At 43.7% G+C, this 14,438-nt stretch overlaps 1 protein-coding gene across 1 annotated transcript in view; it reads right to left on the reverse strand.

Moving 5' to 3' along the window:
- CHN1 (chimerin 1) overlaps positions 1-4,597 on the reverse strand; it is a 96,545-nt gene extending 91,948 nt beyond the window's left edge. The window contains exon 1 of the mRNA XM_039554891.1: positions 4,400-4,597. Coding sequence (XP_039410825.1) covers positions 4,400-4,502 — 103 coding nt within the window. The 5' untranslated portion in view covers positions 4,503-4,597. The remainder of the gene's footprint in view (positions 1-4,399) is intronic.
- Between the last annotated feature and the right edge of the window lie 9,841 nt (positions 4,598-14,438).

Genomic DNA, 14,438 nt, shown 5'->3' on the forward strand with positions numbered 1-14,438 from the left:
GCACTTAACATAACAAAACTATTTTTCTTTCAAAGTACAGTGTTGACTTTCTTTAAGCACTTTTCAGGATATTCAAAGACATAAGCAAACAGTGGGATAACTTAATACTTCCCCTCCTTTTCCCTCTACATTGTTTGTTATATTTCCAATAGTTGAGTCATCCAAGTGGAATGACAGCACACACCTCAGCCGTGTCCCTGTGCAGTCTCACATCTTAGGGTATTAACAGATGGCTTTAGGAAGTCTAGCCATAGAAACGTGACTGATTGCTCTTCCTGTCACTAGGAAGCTGCTACCCTGCAGGGATTCAGCACAGCGGGACTGGTGGGTATCCCTGAGCCACCTCTCTGCTAAACCAGCAAGTGGCTTCAACCCAGCTCCCCAAAGGCTGGGCATGCAGCCACCGGACTTTGTGCTGAGATGGCAGAGAAGGACACTGGCTTCAACACCATTCCAGCTGCTGCATCAGGCAGGAAGAAATAGAGAGAAAAAGGAGGCTACACCTGTAACCACCACAACATGACTGTGCTGTAGGAGGAAAAACAGCACTAGAACTGGACATCTGCTCAAGTTCCAGACATTTACACACACTGTATGTGAAAATGTGCACTTTGTGTGGACTAAGATGTTTTTAAAATCCCCACCAACTCTTAATAAGCAATTCACATGGATATCAAACCTATTGCATCTGTTATTTGCAACAAACAAAAGGATCAGACAGCAATTTTTTTTTTCCACTTCTCAGAGAAACTGACTGTCTTCCAGTCTTTTGCTGATGCAGTCCATGTGCAGAATCTGCTTTCCACTGTTAGATCAAACTTGTATTGCAAGTGCTTGGCCACTGGAACACAGACTGAATGTACTGGTGAAACCCTACTGCCCCTACTGTGGTACCCTACTGGTACCACAAAAGGCACAGCACATATGGGTGACCACCTGTGGTCACAACAGGCTGCTTCTGCCTCTGTAACTTTATCACATAATCACTGAATATCCTGAGTTGCAAGGGACCCAAAAGGATCATGGAGTCCAAGTTCTGGTCCTGCACAGGCCAAAATCACACCATATGTCTGTGAGTGTTAACTCTGTGTAACTATGAACCCTGCTGGTTTGCCTGAAGTAGCCCATATGATTGAGGTAACAGAGGTATGTTTCCAGCTAAAAACTTCCAGGCTCTCCCCTTGCTGACCGCTTCCAACAGGGGCTGCTCTTCCTCTTCCCATCTGTGGCGCAGCTGAACTCCTCTTTCCCATAACCCACACCACAAACAGACTCATCATCTGTACCACTGCACCAGGGGAACATGGGCAGCCCCCTATCTGTCTTCCATACAGCCAGCTGTCAGCACAGGATATCTTGGAAGGTCGTGAGTGAGAGGCAATGACAAGATGAATAAAAGAATTTCAAAATAACTAAAACTGAGAAAGTGAAGAGTCTTAATGTTTTTCTCCCTTGTACTTTATTGTTGCATCATAATCTTGCCAATAAGCTGTAACTGAAAAGGTTAGGTAAGTCAGGAGGTACATAAAGCCCAAGGGTAACAGCCTTGTTTTGTAGCAGAAAAATGCTGTTAATACTAAAAACTCTTTTCACAACTAACTTTCCCAAGAGTCTCAAGGTGCCACCTCAAAGGTGCAAACTGCAGACAGTACTCCTGTGGCAACGTGGGGCTGCTCTGAGGACAATGGCAAAGGGCAACCTCCAACAGGACCTGACTTTCAACTGCCTGGTAAGTGTGTGTCCCTGTTAATCCAGGATCTGCAACAATGTCACCCTGATCTCTAGGCCAGTCCTCTTCTAGTAGCGTCTTTGGACTATGCACCAAGAGAGTCATAAAACACTCCCAAGAGTGTGGAGAAACCACATTATGACATTTCCCAACTCTCTCCTCTCCCTGGCTGTGCTCACACAAGTACACGCTAATTGAAAGGGGCCCAGGAAACTTGGTGAATTTTCTCCCCCCCCCAAGTTGACATGGCAATTTATCTCAAATTTTACATGCTTTTGGAGCACAACTTATTAGAAAGCAACCTGAGAATGCTGAAATTTGGTTCAGTGTGATATATCATTATGGGCTAGGGAAAATAAAAATGCAATATTGCACCTAGAATTTATGAGAGTGAGCAGAACCAAAGAAACCACTCCCCTGAGACCTGTCTGCTCAGGACAATTTTACCAGATTAAGATAGATGCGAATTTAAAATTGTAAAATTACAGCTGCTTAAGGCCTTAAAACAGATACATTAATTCAGACATTTATTTTGCCTTTCCTCAGATTCGCTGACATTGCTTTGGTAGGGGGTTGTGTTGAAACAAAAAAAAGCCCACTCTTTTGTATATTTTTAATGGTTTACTATGGGTCAGCTCCGGCACAGTAACTGAAAATGCAACTATCCACCGGCAGCCAAAATTCAAAATAAAGGCTGAACACTGTTCCTGAAGCTCAAAGCAAGCATGTTGTAGTCTGTCTTTGTTATGTGCTGAGACAAAGTGTGGCAAGCTACCTCAGCTCAGAGGACTCACAGCAACACAGTAAGCTGTGCTAGCTCAACCATAAATTAATCACAACCACATCTGCAAACATATTGCACTCCCTTACATTTCTGCATTTACACAACTCACACTCTCACATTCATAGTTTAAGACGTGCTCTAAAGCTTTTACATTTGTGAAAGGCACCACATTCATTTGTTGATGCACATGAGCCATATTTGTTGCATTGTTTTAGCGTTACTTTTTGTTTTCTTAAAAGGGTGCAACCCTGAGGTTTTACCATCAGCAAGATAATGTTTAAAAACTAGACAGACACAGCAGAGCGCCCCACTCTATCTTCTCTTGACTCATTAACATGTATCAATGTCATTTACTGTAACAACAGATGTGATAACACAAAAAACATCAAGTTACTTTGTAACACAAATTTGTATTAATAGAACATGTCATGCAGTCGATCAAACACACACAAATTAGAAAAGAATCACATAAGTTTAAAAAAAAGGGTACCTGATATAGGAATGCCACTTCCTTTAAAAGCTAAAATGAAAATATTCTTAATTTTTGCAAAGATTGTAATGACACTCAGCATGGAGAATGTGTGTATTTCAGCCTAAAAGTTTTTTTCTGTTAGGGACAACTACAATATTTACCTCCAGTGCCAGCGCAACAAACTACATGTTTTCTAACAATCTAATTTAAAATGATACAATGTAACATGCACAGAGGTGGTTTTAAAACCACCGATCTGCCATTTGATTTCTGTGTTCACTTTCACTTCTCAGTTAAAGAGCTTGATCCTCACCCCTGCACCTGACAACCTGCAGGGCCCCCCCACCTGCACCTCCTGAAGTCCCGAGAACTCAGTGACAAGATCAGGCCTATAATGACAGAGACAGTTTACTGTGACCTATGAACCTTTTGCATCCTGAAAAACTCGAGCAGGAAATATAAATATGGGAGACAGCACTGTAGCTAAATCCAATACAGCACAGATTTTATTTGCAGAGAGCTATCTTGTAACATGTGCTAATCTCGTTTTTAGATGGGGCTCAATATGCTACAATAATATAGCAGGTGTCAATTTTTAAGAAAACAAAAAAAACCTGGTTTTATTCTTTTAAGAAATTGTACCAGTGCAGGAATCAGGAGATGAATGAAAGCAAGCCGTTTGTTTACATATGAAATAAAATCCACAGTCTAAACACTATGAACAGACTTTGCATCCTCAGTTAAACCTATTCACTAGAAATCACTTGTGGTGCACGAGCTTCTTTCAAGAAGGGGTATCCCGATTATCCTGTTAACTCTGTACTGACCTTAGTTATACTAATTTCTGCTTTCCTTTGCATTGCTGCAGTAACCTAATGTTGCCAAACACAATTTGAAGCCTTTTTTTTTATTGTTTGCCCGCTGTAAATTGCACATGTTAAGCATAAGCAAGCCTTATTTAAAAACGTTACTTAAGAGAACCCACATGTTCAACAGTTTGAACGAGAGTTTTCTCAAGCCGGTTCCCACCACGCCGTCCCAGGCTGTGAAGCACGGCCAGAGCAGCACTCCCAAAACCTCCTTTCCCGGACCTGCCCGCGGCAGGAAGGCACCGGCTCACCGCGGGGAGCTGCGCCCGGTGTGCCCCGACGCTCCCGGGGGTCCCCCCGAGCCGGCCCGCGGCTCCGCCGCGCAGCCCCTCGGCTGCCGGGGCTTCCCGAGGCGCCCTAACTTTCCCCCGCCCGTGGCAGCCGAGCCCCGGCCGGGCCGGCGTGGGGCTGCCCCGGCGGGGCGTTATTCCCGCAGCCCCGGCCCGGCCCTGCGGGGCGGCGCCCACGCCCAGGCACTGCGCGCCGCAGACAATGGGGGCGGCAGCCCCGCGCCCGCCGGGCCGAGGCGGCGGCGCTTTACTCACCGAACAAGGTCAGAGCCATCGCGGCGGCGGGGCGGGCCCGGGGGGCGGCGGGGGCTGGCCGGGCGGTGCGGCGCTGGCATTGGCGCGGCGGCAGCTCTCGCATCAGCGGCGGGGCGCGCCTGCAACACAAGTTGGGCGCGGGGCTGTCAGCGCGCCCCGCGGCACCGGCGGCCGCTGCCACTTGCTGCCGCGGGGCGGGGCGGGCCGAAGCCCGCAGGGGAGGGGAGGGGAGGGCAGGGCCGGGCCGGGGGAAGGTGGCGGGGGAAGGTGGCCGGGGACTCGCGGCACCGGGGGCAGCCCGCGCCCGCCCCCCGCCCGCTACTCACGCTGCGTCCCGCCGCCTCGGGGAGCCATCTTGCGCCGCGCACAGCCCGCCTCCGCCCGCCGCGGCCGCCGGGACGGTTCCCATGGCAACGCGGCCGCCCCGCCGCCGGGCACAAAGGGAAGCGCGTCCGCTCCCGCGGGACGGCCGGCGGGGAGCCCCGGGCCCATCCCCGCGAGCGGCTCCGGCTCGGCCCTCGGGCACCGCTGGGGCCGTCCCGGGCACCGCTGCTCCTCTGAGGAGATGCCCTGTGGAAAGCAACGCTCCCCCGGCCGGTGTCTCCTCAGCCGTGACAGGACAGGGCTGCGCCTGCCTGGTCCGGCGGAGGAGCCAACGGTCCTGTGAAAAACATGACTCTTTTCAAAGCGAGGGGGAAAATTCCATTTAAATGCCAGCAAGCATGAAGAGAGCAAACCCACAGATTTCCCCTCAAAATATTTCGTGTGAGAAATTTCACTCAGCCCAGCTGTCATCGTTTTTCGCTGTCCAGGACTGTAAATTTCAGCGCTAAAAGCAATTGATTGAAAATACAACACCGCTCCTGGTGTAACTCTCTTGTGCAGCTTGCATTTTTAACCCGAAAGCAGACACCACAGAGGTTGGCGAGTACTCGGCAGCCCCCCGGCAGGGTGGCCAGCCCGTGTCTCCTGGCGGTAGAGCAGCTCCCCACCCGCAGGGATCGCTTCCCCTCTCAGGTGCGAGTTGTGCGCGCCGAGAATTCAAATCCAGCCCCAGCACAATCCCCGCAAATTTAATCCGCTACAGCTGTACGAATCCACCGCCTTCAGCAGAGACTTCGGAGATCTCAGCCAGGGCAAGCAGGCTTTGCAGGTGTCGTGGTGGACGCCATGGAGCCTGTTCTACCTTCTCCTGGGGCACTGGGGTGGCGGGCGTGCAGTGGGAAGCCTGCCTTTAAGGGAAGGCTTTTGACAGAGAAGAGCCTGAAGGAAGAAAAGCATCTACATAGGCTGCAATTAGTGGTTCCAGTTCTGTGAACGCAGCTCAGGGTCAGCAATGACTGAAACACCTTTCCTTCTACAAGGCAACTAAAGCATAAAGGTCTGTCTTAAAAAATAGATGGTGTAGGCAGTTAGCTGCACTCAGGTTTTCATGCTCAAAATTCTACCTAATCTTTGTTGTAGAGAACCAAAGGAAAAGATTGTGAGAGTTTTTAGTATTTCTAAATATTCTTTAAGAAAAAAACATGTCATTTGTTATTTGTCAAATATTTCAAAACATAGGTTTTTTTGTTGATATACTTTACTTAGTGTGCAAAGTTAAAAAAAATAAATGGAGAGTGGTTGTTTCCTTCTTTTTATTCCTCCCAAAATTAATTCTAGCATGATGGACCGAATTTCACAAAACTTTTTCATTTTGCATGTATAAAGTGCAAAAGTTTACTGAGCAGATGGATTACCAAGAAACAATATTTTAATCACAGAGCTAGAAGAAGGTTAAAAATATATGAAAATGGGTTTGGAATAAAGCAACACAAAATATCTTTGCAATTCTGCCTGCATGATTTGACCTTTGTGTGTACGGAGTGTTTTCCTTGGCTTTTTGGAAATAAGTTGGATCTTCAGATTTTTTTCCCCTTGCATTTCCTGGAATTAAATCTCAAGCTTTCATTCCAGCTTCCTTCAATTAAATGGTCAACTTTTACTCTTCCACTACTCCCAAAGCTTTTTTGCTAACTATTCAACTGGATGTTTACATTAAAAATGCTTTCCTGTTCAGAGTGTAAATCTATTTTTCATAATAGGCAGTATCAATACTACAGTTAAGATCAGTCTGAGTGATTTGATTAGTCATTTCAATTGTCTAATAATGCCTTTGCTAGTAGTGCAGTTATTGCTAAAACCTAGGGAAGCGTGTTGGTCATTTCGCAGTTAGTTACTGGAGCTGTATTTTACTGTGCCTGGAAGAGTAGCCCATCAGAGTTTTCAAAACAGAGCTCAATCGTTATTTCTGATTAGATTCTTTGCTTGGCTTAGGAGGATGTTTTGGCCCCAGCTCCAGCAGCTTTCAGGAACAGCAGCAGCTTTTGGAAGGACTTCACCGTCAGGCTCCTATCCAGAGCCCTCACAGGTGTTGGCAAGTGACGGGCCAGCATGGAGTGTGCCCGAACACAGTATGTGCCATGTAACCCAGGGCAGCTCTGGCTTTTACAGGGGCTGATAGCCTCATCACAGAGGGAGGAAATCAAGGGTGCAAAGCAGAAAAAAAATTAGCCCGAAATTCACTAGGCGGAGGCCCCTGCCACCATATCCTGCTTTTGAATGGACCTGAAATCCTCATGGAGATTTCTGTTTAACAACAATATTATCTTAAAATTACGTAATGCCTTATCAAGCCAGCACATCTCATGCTCAAGTGATAACAATGATTTAACTACAACTCTGGGAATTTCATTAGCAAAGAGCTGGAGCTCCCCAAGCACCAGCCCTGTCGCTGTGCACGGGGACCAAGGGAGGAAATGCAGATGCTCGGGAGCAGCCGGCACACAGCTCCCACCTGGCCCTCTTCAGCCAGAGGGGCTGCTCCTTCCGAGACACCCCAGCTCACAGGTTTGCTCTTTCGCAGGGGAGAGCACAAAAGAGAATCCCGGTGTGCGCGACCTTGGTTTAAATGGCAGCAAGGATGAGCTTGGTGTTTTGTTCCCCTGGTTCTCTAGCCCTTGAAAAGCCCTCCCTTGCAAAACTGGCTTGTTAGCATTGCTTTGTGTAGCAAAGGTGCTATTAGATTTGCCACCTGGTAGGAATATTTGAGGGTGATTTACAAAGTGCACCTCAAGGATAAAGGCTCCAGAAGAGAAATACGTGTGTGACATGCTATTTTCTGGCCTTCTCATTGTCCTTCAGAGGTTTCTTGCCTCATCTCTCAAACCTCAAAGTTCTTTAGGAACTGCAGTCAGTTACTACAGCTTCATTATTCATGTCAAATTTCATCACTAGGATTTGGGGTTGGTTTCTAGTGTTTAGGGGTTTTTTTTTATTTTGGCCCCTCTGCTTTTGCTGTCTTGCTCTGGGTGCTGAGCACTGTGGGACCAGTGGCCCATTTTCCAGTGGCTTTTCTGTGATCCATCACCTTGTCTGAGAGTCTGGTACAAAACTGATTCTAATTACTTGACATTCTTCAAACCTTAACTAATTCACCAATCATATAGTGATAAATGAGACTTTAAAATTAATCACTGACATTTTTAAAGATTTATACACAACTGTAAAAACAGGTTCCCAGCTAGTAAATATAATGTTGTGTGAAGGAAAAGAAAACCCAACCCACCATAAATTAAAGCTGTCCTGTATTAATGGGAAGCAGTAAAAGTAAAGACATGGTGAGATGTCACCTGATGAATAGGGGTAGCATCTTATCACAGTTAGTGCCTCCCTGCTACAGATCCTCTTGACAGCAGGAAAAAAGCATTGGTAGAAGCCTTATCACGTACAGAATTTAATTTAGCTTATAATATGTAATTGCTGGGAGTTCGTGGGGCAGGCAGGGAAGTGGCCAAGGGCTGCCTTACTGAGCAGATTTGGAGTTCACAGTTTTTGCAATGGAACATTTACTCCTTGGAAAACAGCAAGGCAGATTTCTACCACTTGTTCAGTAAGGTAAATTCAATTATTTTAGCTAGTTTAAAAGTAATCAATAAAAAGTTTGAAGGCTGACTACCAAGCTTGCTAATTATAATATTTATATAGATGACAGTTATTTCAACATAACATCCAGCCTATCAGCAAACCCAGAACTACCATTGCACATTGCCAGCATTTTGGATAATCTTTCTCCCTTTGATGAGAGAAGTGCCATTTGAGCCTGCCTTTTGGATGCTGCTGTTGTTCATTATTAATGGCAAAGTCATTTAAAAAACCCAATATTACCAAACACTGCACAGGCATAGAGGGAGAGAGAATCCTGCATCAACTGCAGCAGCTATGAACAACCTTCGCAAATCAGACATAATCAGTGTTTTACTAGGATTTATGCTAGTCTGTAGATTTTGGAGATAATTTTTTTTCTTTTATCTACAGGGTACAGACTAGCAAAGTAACAGTTACTAGAAGGAGCTTGCACCTTGAATTTTATGATCATTGCTAAAGAAAGTGAGATACGCATAACATCTACCACAGCTCCTGTTTTAAATCACAGAATCACAGCTACCACATTAGAAACTCACATTTGGCATCCTATCATGATCTAGCACTATGTCCCATAACAACTTAGAGCAGTTTGGTACACAGTGGATGGTGTACATCAGTGAAATGAAAAATGGGCTTAACACACCTGCTTTTGGTTCTCTGGGTCATGAAAAAATATTTGACAGAAATAGGTGACAATGACAGCCTTTAGAGGTGGATTTTTTTCGGGTTACAGTAGAAGTGAATGCCACAAGATCTAAGGGGAAGAGCACACAAGAACAGTCTTATTTTTAAAACTAAACTAATGGTGTTTGCTTGAAGTCTAAAGAATGTGCTGTGTTTAGACTGATGTTACAAGACATTGTGCCATTTTTGAATGGAACTGCATCAGAGGAAAAAAGCTCCCTCTTGCCTATGTTTCCTGAACAAAGTCCTCCGTGAAAGAACTCTTAAGGAACTTTGCGTCATGACTCTGCTTAATTGGATTTCCAAGATGTGCATAAATGTGGTGAGAATTACATCATGAACAAGTACTATGGATAGGATATAGTTGATGCTACCTATATTATCTTGGCAAAATCATATGATCTTAAACTTTGATGCTGACATGCACGGCATTTCTCTTGCAGCAGGTTCCAGGTGATGTTTAGAGCTAATAATATCAAAACTATTTATAATTGCAAAAGGGGCTTTTTTTTTTTTTTCATTTGCAGTTGCTCTGAATGCATTTGAACACTAGACTTTTTATGAGCTTTCTTATTGCTCATGTGCACACTTACTGGCATATCCCCTAAGCATAGACTCCTAATGTGAAATCAGCTAGTAACAAAATTATTAAAATACTAGGAAATTTCAAAATTGCTCGCACTTTTGCTCAGATATAAGAGCTACATACTCTTAAGTTACATTTTCTAAGAGTCCTGTGTAAGAAACACAATATGGTTTTGATTTCTTGTTTTATTAAGTGAAATGAACAGGCTAATTAAAGAAATTCCAGGAAGTTTCTGCTTTCTGTCTGCTAGGGACAAGCCTCAAGTGTCAAAGGAGATAATACTGATGGCTATAAAACACCCAAGTGTGTTTATACTGGCTGTAAAATGCAGCTTATACCTTCTATTTAATTTTCATAATATTTTGTTTTATACCATGCTTAGAAATTCATATTAAGCATTAGTTGAAGTGGTGCTTGTATGTATTTGGAAAAAAGCTTGGTAATTGCAAATTAAAAAACAGAAGGCAAGCCACTGGCAAAGCAGTCAGGAATAAACTGTTACGACTATAATTTCCTCCACAAACACTAAAAACCAAGAACAAGCTAGCCATCAAAAAAAAAAAAATCTGCAAGATACTTCTAGTCCCATCTTTGAAAATGTCTTTAACCCTGAGTGATGATCTCCTACTTGAAGCCGTAAGCTGTGCCGCAGAACTGGCAGTGGCTCTGCATGCAAGTAGTTGAGGCTTCTAGAACTACTGGCTCCAATTCTAGATCCCCTGGATGGATGTGAGGAATTTTTAAAGAAATTGAACCTTCTCATAACAATTCAGCAATTCTGAAGTGCTGTATAGAACCGACATACTCTTGGTGCAGTTATTGGATATTCTGATATCAGTCCCTCCAAGTAATTTCTACATTCTTAGAGAAGCCAATGTATGTGTTACTGAAGCCAGTCAAAAATATAGTTTTTAATGAGGGTATTAGCCATCTCATGCAACCTGCTTCTCAGACAGAGTTGCACCTTCTAGAATATTTAGGGTTCTGGGAGCTAATGTCCATGATTTAGATCACATGAAACATCTAAGGGTATTTTAAGGCTCAGTAATGCACTTTACATGAACAAGGATGTGTGGGCCCTGGTAAGGCAAACTGTGTCAGATTTAAAGTTGAATTTTATGTAATAGTTTAGAAAAACAAGTAAGAAATTAAGTCTAGAAACATTCTGATAATTTCCTGCTCTATTCTACTTGCAATCAAGTTATCAAGGGCCTTTGTAGAATGAAATTTAATGACTTGAAGATGCTTCTAAGTCCAAGCCTCAAAGTGTTGAGATAGCAGAAGCACGGGATAACTAATTTGAAGTTCGAAAAATCTCTGATATTTCCACCAGGAAGACTTTTGAAGGAGAATATAGAACCTTCCAAACTGAGCAGGCAAGCACATGCACTACTGGTACCTCTCTGCTTTACTGCACAGCTAACTCTGTGAGCAGGCAGGTAATGGCAGCAGGGCACAAAATGCGAGGGAGAATAATGTTGGAAATATCTTTCCAGAACATCATTAGCTCTTCAGGATCGCAGAGAGATGACATTAACCAAAGCAACTTCAAAGAGCTGAAGGAGATTAAAGTTTTTCCTCTTAATGATTCTAAAGTGTCATCGAAGGGATCAATAGCTCTTCCTGTTAAACAAGCTGTTCAAAACAAGTATTCCTGAAGAGGAGATAAACCTGTCCTGGAAGTAATAGTGGGATTTAATTAGGATTTGAGATTTTTCACTATTCGTTAATTTATCTGCCAGTATCACAATGGTTTTAGTGAACTGTAAGTTTACAACAGTAAGATTCCTTATGAAAGGAGAAAATTACCTGATTCCTTCTGAGCCAAAATACATTATTTACTATGTGGCCCACGCAGAGAGAAATTTCTCTTTTCTGTGCCTGATGTCACTGTTTTTTTTCCTGGGGGAGGAGGAAAGAAGGAAGGGAGGACAAAAGCATTATTTCCCGTTTCTTTAATAATAAAATAATTACATCCCATGGTGGTGCACATTTTGCTTATTGTTAACCAAGACATGTGGAAAACCCCTAAGCAAATCAGAACTAAATTAGACTAAGACTTGGCAGCTTTTCAGCTGTGCAAGAGGAAGTTTTATTTTAAACAAAATCAGAGATAACTGATGTTGAAACCTGACTTGCACATCACCACACCAAGCTCAGATCTGGAATTCAACCTCATGTATTCAATTGTAAAGTCATGCAATCCTCAATCAAGCAGATATGTAGGAAACTAATTCCTGGTTTATTCCAACACTCAGTTTCTAGTGGTTTTCTACACAGAGATGTGATACCAATGCTTTCAGTGCCAACACAATGACTTCAGAATTCAGTTTATCTGCACCAACGAGTCACTGATAAGGGAGTACTTTCCAAAGAAGTTTGGTTTTGTTTTTTGTTTTTTTTCTTAAAGTCCAGTAAGTCAAGAAAATACATTTTGAAAAGACAAAACCGAGCAAAGCTCTTTGGCAAACCCTGTGCAATACTGCAGGAGCAGAGGGACCCAGACCCTCACCATTTCTGTGGGCATTGCAGCAACATTTCAACGGCCACTTTGCTGCTTGTTGTCAGAAAACAGCTTCTTTGGTCCCCCAGAAAACAGCTTCTTTGGTCCTTCTTTGGAAAACTGCTCTCCTTTCTGCTCCCACGTGGATGCATTTTCATGACAAATGTGTCATAAACTGTTTTAGGAGAACAGGGGCCAAAAAAAATCCAATTAGTTTATTGTCTGAGTGTTTAAATCAAAAGCAATAATCCAGACTATAATGTTATATAGCATTAAAATAATTTCCTCCTTATAGCATATAACCATTAGCCATATAAAGACAAAAAATCCCCATAAAAACACTGGAAGTGACATTATCTGCATTCTGCCCAGTTCTTTGAAGGAATGAAAAACATTGTGTAGGCACTATATTCTATTTCACTTGTTTTTGAATGGAGCTAAACAGCTTCAAAAAAAGATGCAAAGTTCAGGTGGATCATTACTGATCAGTTGTTACCCCTATTACTCCTTTGTTTCAAGGTTTCATCGCAGGGCCACTTGCTCTTAAAATTTCTTTACTGTGTGCACAACAGAATGCCTTTCTTCTGACTGTGGAGAATCATACCCTCCTTAAAGCATCCTGCTGCTCTGTAAACTTGAGAGTGAAGGGCAGATGCAGCTGCAACAGCTGCAATGCAAGACTGCAGTTGTTACTCAGAGAAAGCCACTATTCTAGCTTTAAGAAATTGTCCCAGATCCAGGGATTTCCTCATCTATTTTTAGCAAGCACAAGCAAGACAGATTTCTTGGTGCTTTTCAGTCTGCATTTGCTAATGCTCCCCAAACTCTTCTTGTTCTGCCTACCTAAACATGCTTCCATGACAATTTACTCCCACCTAAAGCAGCGCTGCTCTAGTCCTGTTTCTGCTCCCTCCTGTTTCTCTGCAGCTGCACTGGCTGTTGGCCAATGCCAGTGTCTAGGAAAATAACCCGCAGCACTCCAGAGAGACAGACGAGTGCATGAGTGCTGCATCACAGCAACAGCAGCGACTGCAGAGCTGCCCAAACTCTCAGATGACCCTCTTAAAGACCTGTGCTGGTAGTGCCCTTGTTAATCAGACTCTTTAGTCTGCTGCAATTTACTTTAAATAGCATATAAAACAAGAGTAAAGGTTAAGGATTTCTTTAGCTAGGCACAAACTCCTTCCCAGCCCAGTAAAACCGATGCCATGCCATCTTCATAGACTTCTACAGTGACGTCAGTGGTACAGATTAGATTTCTGCACCAGCCTGCAGAACACATCCCAGAGACCCGCGGTCTGATTACAGCCCTGGCAACTGCTGCTGCCAGCATCTTGCAATGGAATAGGGCAACATGGACCAGCAGATGGAGGAATTCAAACAGTGCATGGAAAAAGCAGACCCATAAACAACACCACAACCTCTATCACAATGAAGCACAAACCCATGGAAAGATGAAATGCTGCAGAGCTCTCCGCAGTCGGCTCCATGTGTAAAGCCAGATTATCTCCATCAGTGCGCTCATATCACATGCAGGCTCCTAGGCCCTGTTTACATTAATGAATATATTTAAATAGAACCATAAGGTTTTATTTTTATTATTTATTCTTGCTGTACAAATAAACTCTGTTATTCAACTCTAAAAGCCAGTTTATGGCAGTTACTTTTTCAGGAGTCTGTTCTAGAAGCCAAATTTTAGTGTTAATATTTTTTAGTTTATATTCTACTCTGAGGAGTCAAGTAGGCAAACTACGCCATGGAGAAGCTTATAGCATTCCCTGGTAGTTCACTGGAAGAGCAGAAGAGATGGCTTCCCCTTAGCTCCTTGGAGAATGACAACCTAGAGGGAAAAGCCTCCAACCAGGAGAGACAGATGAGCAGTCAGTGAAGCAGAGGTGGCTTTCAGCTCTTTTCATACCACAATGGCCAGATTGTATTTTAGTATCAAGTAACAGTAAGGTGTGGCCTACCAACTAGGTATGAAATTTTACCCAATGCTTGGCAGGGGAAACCTGCCTGACCTGCCTGAGGCCAGCTGCAGAGGCAGAAAGAGAGCTCCCAAGCAGCTGGGAAGCGTGTCGCCCCTGCCACCGCTGGTCCAGCTTGAGGGGACTGTACCTTCCCCCCAGCTCTTTATCTTCTTCTCTCAAGACCTTAATGTGCTGTAAAATGTAGAATACCAGGAAAAAAAATATGAAAACTTGATGTCAATATAAAAAAAGTATTTGCTCAAAATATCCAGCAGTTACCACTAGATGGCATTTTGTTCCTGAGAAATTACAAAACTCACAGGTTTGGGA

Source organism: Corvus cornix, chromosome 7 (assembly GCF_000738735.6).
Source record: "Corvus cornix cornix isolate S_Up_H32 chromosome 7, ASM73873v5, whole genome shotgun sequence".
In the NCBI taxonomy this organism is placed as follows: domain Eukaryota; kingdom Metazoa; phylum Chordata; class Aves; order Passeriformes; family Corvidae; genus Corvus; species Corvus cornix.